The sequence below is a fragment of the Fukomys damarensis genome, unplaced genomic scaffold, assembly GCF_012274545.1.
Source record: "Fukomys damarensis isolate Sample0158 unplaced genomic scaffold, DMR_v1.0_HiC HiC_scaffold_24, whole genome shotgun sequence".
In the NCBI taxonomy this organism is placed as follows: Eukaryota; Metazoa; Chordata; class Mammalia; order Rodentia; family Bathyergidae; genus Fukomys; species Fukomys damarensis.
This window is the reverse complement of record NW_022900936.1, coordinates 6,283,890-6,295,323: the sequence shown is the minus strand read 5'-3', so window position 1 is coordinate 6,295,323 and position 11,434 is coordinate 6,283,890. Positions and strand designations below refer to the sequence as shown.

General features: G+C 38.0%; 1 protein-coding gene across 3 annotated transcripts in view; it reads left to right on the top strand.

The window, feature by feature from the left end:
- The window catches only part of Dyrk1a (dual specificity tyrosine phosphorylation regulated kinase 1A), a 124,334-nt gene that overhangs the window by 101,665 nt on the left and 11,235 nt on the right, over window positions 1–11,434 (top strand). For all 3 annotated transcript variants that reach the window (XM_010636564.3, XM_010636565.2, XM_033755961.1), the window contains 2 exons: window positions 2,311–2,457; window positions 4,973–5,113. In XM_010636564.3, the coding sequence (XP_010634866.1) occupies window positions 2,311–2,457; window positions 4,973–5,113 (288 nt within the window). The remainder of the gene's footprint in view (window positions 1–2,310; window positions 2,458–4,972; window positions 5,114–11,434) is intronic.

The window sequence follows — 11,434 nt, the reverse complement described above, 5'->3', positions numbered from 1 at the left end:
TATATATATATAATGAATGAAAATACCCACCTTGAGAAAATTTCAGTAGATTTTTAGACTTTGAAAGTTTTTGACCCTATTTAAATCAAATTATATATTCTGCCCTAATTTCAAATAGTGTTATGTCTCTGTTCAGCCAAACTGAAATGACCCTTTAGGTAGTTAAATATTCACGGGCACTGATAAAACACGAGAGGTAATTTCCGGAATACGTGTGCAGTGGGCTTGCCCCAGGCCTATTGGATCAGAGCCAGAAGATGGCAGGGCAGGTATATTTCAGGGCAGAGTTCCTTTGGGGATTTTGGTGTACAGCCTTGTGGATAACAAAGCCATTACTGCTTTAACCAAATCGGATAGGATAGGTAGGTAACAGTTTCTTCGTATAAGCGGTGAAACAATGCAATCTGATTAATAGGGGGTCTTTTGGGCTTAGGGCATCAAAAATGATGTTAACTTATAAAACCTTAGAAATGTAGTACAGGTGAGCATTGGCTAAGTAAAATTCTTGGGACCAGAAGTGTTTTAAATTTCAGAGTTTTTTGGATTGTGGAACATTTATGTAGATGTTCCAAAAACTAAAAATCTGAAATCTTCCAATATCCAACATTTTTTTGAGTGCCATGTTTTGGATTTTGGAGCATTTTGGATTTGGGATTTTTTTTCTTTTTTTTTCCCCTCGTTGAGTTTATTGGTACATTTTAGGTATACAGTACAGTTACATTCATTATTGGGATCTTGTACCTTTACATGACAGGTTTGGTTCTCATTTGGTTTTTCCCAGTTCTTTTGAATTAGGCTTTCTCCTCATAAGGTTGGGATCACCTGCATAGGTCTGAGATTGTTTTTAAAGACACGGCTAGGGCTTTCAGTGGAAATCACAGGAGATTTCATGAGCTTTCATGGCTGCCTTGTTTGGGTGTTAAGTTAGAAATTTTAGTTAGCAGGATTTTCTTGCTCTCTTTTAATAAAGTTTACTTAAATATTTCAGGATACAAATTTACAGTGACTGTTAATTGATCTCTGAAGTCTTTCTCAGGTTACTCCATTGAAAAGATTCATTTCATGATTTTCTTTCTCTAAGAAGTCTTGAATTGAGTAAAGAGACAAGGTAGAAGTGATAAGTCAGAAACCACCCCCAGCTGAGCCTGTATGTAGCAGCATTTCTAGGACTTACTGTGACTGTGACACAACTATAGTACAGGTGTCCAAATGTTGAGTCTCAGCCAGGTGTGGGGGCGCACACCTTTAATCCTAGCACTCGAGAGGCTGAGGCAGGAGGATCCCATGTTTGAGACCAGCCTGGGCTACATAGTGAGTTCCAGGTCAGTCTCAACTACATGGTGAGAACCTGTCTCAACCCCTCACCCCCAAAAAAGCAAAAACCAAACAAACAAATGTTGAGTCTCATATACTTTTGTTGTTTGACTCTTAATACATCCTTTTAAGTTAATTTGAAAACAAGGTAGCTGTGAAGTTAATGGTAAACCATTAACTATGCCATCCATAGTAGGAAGGAATAAAAGTACTCTTAGTAGTCTTTTCTAATAAAACATAATTGCTTCAAGATTTATCTTGACGACCAGTGAGAATGAGATTAACATGAAAAGACCTGGATTTTTACTTACAAAGGGGTGATAGAAAAATAGAATGAATGTTTGAATTTAAAAATTTATTACAGTAAAAGATGCACTGCCATAAATGCCCCTCACCCTATTTCTTCTTGATTTGAACACACTTTCCGTCGTTCTTGCTACTTGTGAAGCATTTCTGGGGGTTCTCATTCCTGTCTGAGGTGTGGTCAAAATACAGAGACTGCTGATCCCAGCGCCATCCAGCAGAAAGGCAGGCTTGTTAAGACACGACACTGTGTCCTCTTCCGCCTTCCTCTGGATCTGGCTCTTCCCCAAAGTCACAGTGACCATGAAAGGTCAATATTTTGAATGGATTCAGGACACTGAGGCGCAGGCATAACAACACAACTAAGGACACTCAGGGAAGAGGACTTCCAGAACTGCTTCAGAAAGTGGCAGGACAGATGGGGTGTGCTCAAGGTGAGGGGGTGTGTTTGAGACGAATTAATGACCTTGTGTCTTTCGCTTTGTTTTTATATAAACACACTGTATTTTTCCATCACACTTAGTGTTTTTATATTTCATGTTCTTATTAAGCAACCACTTGAATGTTCAGTTTATAACTGTTATTTGTAGTCTAGTATTGAAATTTTCTGTTAATGTGAGATTGATGTTCTTTCAGTGTTGACCACGAGTATAAATTTACATTGAATTAACACTATTCTGAACTATTTTTCAGATATACCAGTACATTCAGAGTCGCTTTTATCGGTCCCCAGAGGTGCTATTGGGAATGCCTTATGATCTTGCTATCGACATGTGGTCCCTTGGGTGTATTTTGGTTGAAATGCACACTGGAGAACCTCTGTTTAGTGGTGCCAATGAGGTACATGATGTTTTCATTCTGTTTTCCTCCATAACTGTGTAATCTGAAGGTTTTTTTCAGGGGAAGGTATCTATTTACCAGATTAGATATTCGCATGTAAAGTCGCTTTTGAACTTACTTTATGTCTTAGATTTTTTTCTTATTTGTCATTTGCCATATAATGGTGAGTTAAGAATGATAAGATGGTAATTAAGCTTTTTCAATTTGCTTACGAAGAGAACATTGAATTAAAGTAGAAAGTGTTGGGCCGAGGATTTAGCTCAGCTGTTCGGTGGCCTGCCTTGCAAGCGCAAGGACCCGAGTTCAATCCCCGGTACAAAAAAACAAAAAACCAACCAACCAAACAAACAAAAAAACAAAGTAGAAAATGTTCAATGTATTGCATACTTTTTACGGGTCAGTAGGATAGTAGAAAGCTTCAAATAATCATGAAGGATTGAGGGCAGTCCTGAAAAGTGGCGTAAATATTGCTGCAAGCCTTTGAGGCTATAGTTTGGAATTGGAAAGAATAGTGGCCAGTACAGTTGACACAGTCTGAACAGCTGAGGGTGACCTGGAATTCGAGGGTCTCTGGAGAGGCTGCAGAGGCTGCACAGCCCATAAATTTTAGTCCATGTTCCTGAGAATTTGCGCAGTCGCAAGCAGTGGCTGTGAGGCCAGGTTCCCCTGTCTTGAGAGGAACTGAGCTTCCATTTGTTTTATACCTCTCCAACTGTGAGATTTTCTTTCCTTTTATTCTTTTTTTAAAGAAAAATTATTGATCTTGATCAGAATATTCGTTTATAAATGAAGAAAGGAAGGCCGGACGTTCAGTGGACCGTACAGTGGTCAATAGGTAGTGTCAGAAACGTGTCCCTTCGTTTTCATGTATTGCAACTTGAGCTGGTGAGGCTCTCTTTGGCAGCAGCTGCCGTAGCATTTTTTTCTTATTATTTTATGAAAAACTAAAGCATTTTCATAACCAAATACAAGACCAACAGTTATTGATATACACTGTATATCATTATCTTCAAAGTAGTTACTCAAAACAAGACATAAACCAAAAAAATTCTTAAAAAAGAAACTTTTTATTTTCAACGCACTGATACTAAGATAAACTTTTAATATAAACAAATTTTAAACAACTTTCTATAATTTGAAGGTTTGAACTTCTCTCTACTTGCTATTTATCTTTCTTCTGTTTCGCTTTTCCAGTGTGTGTGTCGTGTAGTTAGTATTTCTGGTATGAGAGAAACCGTGTGATACTGAGCTTGTGCCTGATAAAGTTGCGTCCATTTGCCTATGAATGCCTCAGGTTCATCTCTGTATCATCGTATGTATTTGTAGTAGTAAGTGCCCAATGCGTTAGTAATTTTCTTGGGCTTAGACATTGTTAGGACCACCTGAAGCCTCTGGCTTCCAGTCAGAGCCATTGTGAGAGCCGAGTCCCCCCACCCCGTCCTCTCTCGGGTGCGGTCATCTCTGCAGCCCCTCTTGGGCTCCCCTCCGCCCTTCACCCCACGCAGCTCGTGGCCTCTCTGAGGTGCCTTGCATTCCTTCCTTCCTGTGTCTGAGGCGCCCGTCCCAGGTAGCCCCGGCTCATTCCTGTGTCTCCTCAGCGGCAGCTCAGATCACCCCCCATTGAAGGGCAGTGTCCCCGCGTCGTCCCCTGTGGATTCCCTCTGTATTACTCCCCTTCCTCTGACGGAGTGTACTGAACTACTTTGGGTCCTTCGTATCTGCATCCTCAAAAGTACTGGGGCGGGGGGCGGTAACTGCATCTGTACCTAATATTTACAAGCTTTTTTTTTTGTCATGAGTCTCTAAACAATGTAACAAATATTTCCGTAGCATTTACATTTCTCTAAGAATGAAATGTAACCGCATGATTTTTAAAGTATGCGAGAATATCTGGACTATTTAGACTCCATCAATTGTAGTTTATAGCAATGTTTACACCGTTTTTCAGAGTGGCCCTCGTTCCCTCATGCTCACGTGAAAATAGCATGACATTTTGTATAAAGGGTTTAAGCATCGTAGATTTTGGCCATGGGTGGGGGTGTGAGGTATCGATGGGGCTGTTCTTGCCTGGAACCCATCCTCTGAAGGTACCGAGGGACCACTGTGTTTATTATTCATGTCTTCTTATTATTGTGTATACTTTTTTGACAGAGATGTAGTACATTGTATTTGAGTGAGTCTGCACTTTTAAAAAAGACTTTATTTGGTACTCATGTGAGACTGAGATTTTTACTGGTTATTAAAATCTCTCCAAAGACAAACTTTACATCTTCCTTGCATCCTTTCCTACTGTCATCCATCATAGCCAGGATCACTAGCCAAAGATTTGTGCGTTCGTTACTCACCGCATGTCTGGTCCCATAGGTGAAGGGTCGTTATCTGTTTTGGTCCTCACTGTATTCAGTGTCTAGACATTTGACACGTAGGATATGCTCAGTTGATTTAGGAATGAAGTGATGAGTAGAAGTAGCATGTGCAATGAAAATTACAGGCTCTATTTTTGTCTTTAATACAGGTAGATCAGATGAATAAAATAGTGGAAGTTCTGGGTATTCCGCCTGCTCATATTCTTGACCAAGCACCAAAAGCAAGAAAGTTCTTTGAGAAGTTGCCAGATGGCACTTGGAACTTAAAGAAGACCAAAGACGGAAAACGGGTAAAGTCGGGGTCACGGCTGTCAGTCGGTTGGGGGACCCCCCCCTTCCTTGTTGCACCAGAGGAGTTACTTAATAGCTCCCTTTTAACTTACTTGAAGTCAGTTCTTAATTTATTCTGTGATTCCGGAAAAGAGGGCCATGTTTATTTGTGTGGGAAGATGGCTGTGGTCATGTTTGTCACCTGATGCAGAGTTTGCAAACAAAAACAAAGTTTTGCCCAGTGTTTGCAAACCACATTGTTTGCAAACAAAAGCATTCCTGAACTGAGGTACCACTGTACATTCACAATTCCAATATAACTCATTGGAATTACAACTGAACTATAGACCAGTGTTTGATGAGTGGACAGAATTCTCTTTATGGATTCATTTAAAACAAACAATCAGCCGGGCGGGCGTGGTGGCGCACATCTGTAAACCCAGCACTCTGGAGGCTGAGGCAGGAGGATCACTGCAAGTTCGAGACCAGTTTGGGCTACACGGTGAGTTCCAGAGCAGTCTGAACTACATAGTGAGACCCTGTCTCAAAAAACCAAAACCAACCAACAGACAAAGCTGTGTGCCTGCCACTTGGGAACAGCTTCTAGATCATTGTGCCTTGTTTCAGTTCCAGAATTAGTAAGTTTGCCCTTTGTCTCTCACACTTTGGGCAGACAAAGTAAAGTCAGTTAATGCTACTGCAATTTGAACAGAAGTCATAAATGCAGTAAATGATTTTTTTAAAGCTCATTTTTGGTGAATTATTTGAAATGATGGTTTTGGTACAAGAAGTAGCTTTGAGGATTTGAACTGACTGGAGGATCCTGTGTTAGGTTTCTTTTAGTAATTTTTTTCTGTAAAAAACTTTTCAGATACTTAAACTATACTATGTCAATTTATAAATGATAGCAAATACGTGTTTACGCTTTTGTTTTCTGGGTCTGGAAATTATCTTTTGCAGTCTAGCTTTCCTGGTATTGAATGAAGATAATACATAGATATATGATTGGATTTGATGCTCACCCGCTTCGTCATGTGACTGCCATTCTGCGTTTCTGGCATTGAAGAGATCTCATTTTTGCTCTAGTTACTGTGTTGCCCTTGCATTTTAGTGGTGCTGCCACCAGGTGTCATTTTCTGTGAACTGAAGAAGGTTGCTCACTAATTCGCTTCAACTCAGCCATGGTGTTTTAACTTTCAATAGCAAATGATTTTGCAGTTGTTTCTTTCACAATTGGTTTGCAGCTTACTGCTTTCTGCCCTAGTCACTCAGATTGCAGGCGAGCTGATTCCTCCTACTAGATTATGTCTGTTCCTCGTAGGGCAAGGATGGAGACTATCAAGTGAACATCCCGAGGCCCTCTTTTACCTTTATCCACCTTTATAGATTATCACTTCTGGCCCAGTTTTTGTTGAACCCAAACAGAAGCTGAGAATCTTTAGTTTCACCAGCATTCAATGTTAGCATCTACTAGCTGGAGTTAGAACGCAGGGTTTGCAACCTCAGTGTTTTCTCTCTCCAATACAGCATGCTCCTACTTCAGTTTTAATTTTTAAAAAGACATAACTATGGTCTGTCACCTATCGTTTCTTCCAAATTGAGCTGTAGTTATTATGTTTAATTATTTGGAGAAGCATTTCAGGAATGAGTAGAGCAGTCTTCATTTTTTAAATTGAAACTGATTATCTTAACCTACATTTAATATCTGTTAATTAACTATGGATTTTATGAGCTTTTTCCCTAGTGGAACTTAGTAATTGACTTAAAAAAATTTAAAGTATGAAATAACTTTTTCTCTTTTAACAAAAATTAGTTTTGCAACAAAAAAAATCAGTTCCATAGTCAAATGATTGTATTCAGAAAAATATACTGGGGATTTTTTTTTTACAAAATTATTACTGGCTATCTTCCTGTATTTTGATTTTTAAAAAATTTTTTGTTTTATGTTTGAAAGTCTATAGTACACTTTCCATAATGAAATGCACACCTACTGTATTTTTTTTCTTTGGTGAACAAAGAATTAAGTGATACTAAATGATGCTATTTTGTTCAAGTATTATTTATATACAATAAGATGCATATATTTAAAGATTACGTTTGCATCCAGTACCTAGCATGTAACGTAGACTATTTCTGCCATCTCTCAACTTCTTTTTTAAAATTTTTTAATTTTTGGAACTGGGGAATGAACTTAGGTCCTTGCGCTTGCCAGGCAGGCACCAGAACCACTGAGCTAAATCCCCGGCCCTCTCTGAACTTCTTAGGTGACTTTTTTCTGTCATCTCACTTCTGATTTCTGTGGTCCTAGATCAGTTTAATGAACAAGCAGACTTTATATAAATTGGAATCTTGTTTACTCTTTGTTTTGTCTTTTAATTAAAAAATTGTTTTTAGAGGAATGACATTCTTATTGTTGTATATCTCAGAGCTTAATTTCATTTTATTGCTTGATAGTATTTCATTGACTACCATAATTTATATTCACCTGTCGGTGAATATTTCAGTTGTTTCCAACATATCTAAGTGTTTCTGTACATACACATTTTCATTTCTCTGGCGGCACTACCTGTGAGTGGAGTTGCCAGGCCACAGGGTTATATATGTGTTTGCTTTTCTAAGGAAATACCACACACAGCCGGGTGTGGTAGCACATCCTGTAATACCAGCAACTGGGGAGGCCGAGGCTGAGGCTGAGGCGAGGCCAGACTGGGCTACATAGTGGGACCCTGTCTCAAACAAAAGACCAAACAGTTCTGCAAGGTTGTTTTTATTACTTTATATTTCCATATCTTTTCCTAGACCAGCTTGCTTATTCCTTTTCTGAATATGGTATCTTTTGAGGAGCAGGGAATTTTAATTATCTGGTAACATGTTATGCTATGTTATGTTATATTATGTTATTTTGAGACAGGGTCTCACTATGTAGTTGAGACTGACCTGGAACTCACTATGTAGCCCAGGGTGGTCTCGAACTCACAGTGATCCTCCCGCCTCACCCTCTCAAGTGCTAGGATTACAAGTATGCACCACCGTGCCCGACTGTTAACATTTTAAAAATAAATCTCGAGAAATCTTTTCTATTCCCAAGTTTGATGATATTCATGTACATTTTTTTTCTTTCTAAAAGTGTTTTTTACTCCACTTTTGTAGTTAAGATTCTGTGATCTATCTCAAATTAATTTTTGAGCATGGCTTAAGGTAAAGGGATTAAAAGAACGGCATCTTTTGTTGAAAATAAGTACCTTTCCCTATTGCTTTGGTTTGGTACTTTGGTACAAAACAGATTCACCTTGTGTGTTTCCAGAATGGACTGTATTCTTTTCCATCTTCCTATCCTTGTATACCACAGTGCTGATGTACTGTGGTCTTCTAGTAAGTCTCGAGTTCAAGTATATTTAAGTCAGCTCTTTTCTTCTTTTTCGAGGTTTTTTTATATTTTAGATCTATTTTGTTTACATATCAGTTTTAAAAAATCAGCTGAGACATTTATATCAAAAAATCCCGCAAGAATTTTGACTAGGGTTTCATTGAACTTCCATTCTGGTGGATGGGGATCCTGCTAGCAAGTCTTCCAGTCTGTAAACATGGGTGATCGCTCCATTTATTTAAGTCTTTCATTTCTCTCATAAGTGTTTCATAGTTTGAATGCATGTATTTTGTTCAATTTATCCTTGTTTTTAATTTTTGGGATACTTTTAAGTAGCATTGTTTGTAAAACATATAAATTTTCATTGAGAATTTACGGAAGCCTGCTTGAATTTGTGTGTTGACTTTGTGTTCTAGACCTGGCCAGATTCACCTGTGAGGTCTAGCATTTTCTTGTTGAGATTTTGTAGGGTTTTCTGCTTAAACAGTCATAGCACATGAATGAAGACAGTTTTATTCTTGTCATTTTTTTACTTTGTCTTAGTTTATAGCATGGATTAGGAGCTGTGCGCTGGACAGCAGTGGTGAGCACGCACATCTTTCTTTGTTTTCAGTATTGTGGGAAACACATGCAGTCGTTCGTCTCTGACATTGTCTGCACAGCTTCCTGTAGGTCAGTCCTTTATCAGATATCAGGAGTTCTTTTGTGTCTGTATTGTGAGACATTTTAATGAAGGGACTTTGAATCTTGCCACATGCTTTTTCTGCATTTATAGAGATGCTCATATGATTTTCTTTCCGTTTTGGGGTAAAATACACAAGTTAATTTTTGAACGTTAGACTCCAATGAACGGTGAACAGCAGTTGGCTTTGATTTCACTCTCATGTATTGCTGAGTTCAGTTCGCTAGTCTACTGGGATTATGCTGGCCTCATAAACTCTTGGGATCTTTTTGATATTCTGAAAGAATGTGAATAACGTTGGCATTATATCTTCTGTAAATGTCTAATAGAATTCATTCATGAAGCCATCAGAACCTTGTATTTTCTCTTAGGAGATTAATTGTAATTCATGTTTTTAATATAGATATATGACTATCCAGATGTTTGTTTTCTTTTTAAGTTAGTTTTGACAAGTTGTGTATATCAAGAAACATCTTTCTAATTTAAATTGTTGAATATTATTAGCACAATCCATAATATTCTTTACTTTCTAGAAAGTCTGTAGTGATGGTTACTCTTTTATTCCTGATACTCGTCATAAGGCCCCTCCCCTCTTTTCCCAGTTTGTCTTACTCTGGTCTTTTCAGACAGCCAGCTTATGACTTTGACTTCCCCATCTGGTTTGTTTTTGTTTTTTGGTACTGGAGATTGAACTCAGGTCCTTGCGCTTGCAAGGCAAACCACCGAATCCCCCGTCTGATTTGTAGTCTAGCTTTATTCTATTGATATTTGTTCTTTTTTGTGTCCCTTGATTTTAATTTGGGTTGAATTTGCTATTTTTTAACTTCTTAAAGTAGCAGTGTAGATTATGAATTTAAACCTTTCTTCCTTTCTTGATCGGCATTTGTGGTATAATTTTCCCTTGTAATCCCTGCTTTAGCTGCATTGTACGATTTTTGATGTTTCAACTGTCATTTTTTAAAATGTTTTTAGTTTCTCTTGTGATTTCTTCAACCCATAATTATTTAGAATTTTATTAAATAATTTCATGGTTTTTGAAGATTTTCTAGACACCATACTGATGCCTAGCTTTTTTTTTTTAAGGCAGTGTCTTGCTTTGTAGCCCAGGCTGACCTTGGACTCACTGCTATATACCTGTCTCAGGCTCCCAAGTGCTGGGATTACAGGTATGCACCACCACACCCGAGTTGATTTCTATTTTTTTTTTCTTTTGGTGCGGGGGATTGAACTCGGGTCCTTGTACTTGCAAGGTAGGCGGCGGAACCACTGAACTAAATCCCCTGCTTGATTCCTAATTCAGTAGCAATGTGACCACAAAATATTATTTTACCCCTTTCAGATTCTTTTGTTTTATGGCCCAGTATGTGAATCTGTCTTGGTGAATGTTTCAGGTAAACTTAATAAAATTTGTATTTTGTATTTGTTTGCTATAGTCCATAAATACCAATAGATAGGTCAAATAATTGATATTTTTCTTCATATCTTTTATACTGTTGCTCTGTGTTTTTTTGAGTATACATTTTTTCTGTTAATAACTGGGGAGTGTTAACCTTTGGTGATAAATTTGGATGTGTTTCTTCTCCCATTAGTTTCTTCATGGGTTTTTTTTGGGGGGGGCGATATGTGTCCATGAAATATTCATGCCTTCTGCTAGATTTAAATATAAGGATATTTAAGTATAATTTATCCTTACGGGTACTCTTCCTTCCTTTCTACAGGCCTGGATTCTATTCAGTATTATATTCCTTCAGCCTAAAGAACTTCCTTAATTTGTTATTTTTCAATGAATGACTTTTGACAAGTTCAGCAGTCATTTATCTGAAAATATCTTCATTCAAATTCATAATTTCTGGAAGGTATTTTCTGTGGATGTAGAATTATATATTGGCCTTTTTTTCTTTGAGCAAAACAAGAAGATGTTATGATGTCATTTTCTGGGTTACATTGTTTGTGAAGAGAAGCCAATTCTTAGTATTGTTTTCCTCCTGCCTGGCTGATTTTAATGTTTTCTGTGTGTCTGGCGTTCAGCATTTTGAGTATTGTCCACTTACGCTGTACGGTGCTCTTGTACTCTCTTAAGCGTTCACTGACTCTTGGATCTGTGAATTGGTCTCTCTCATCAGTTTGTAGCTCTTCGGGTCCTTGTGCTCTTGGTGTAACTTTTCGCATTCTCCAGTTGCATGCGTGTCATAGATGGTCTTAGGGTTACCCAGAGAGAGCTTTGCTCTGTTCATTCAGTTTGCTTTGTGTTTTGAGATTGGGCTTTTTTTTTTTTTTTTTTTTTTCTCTCCA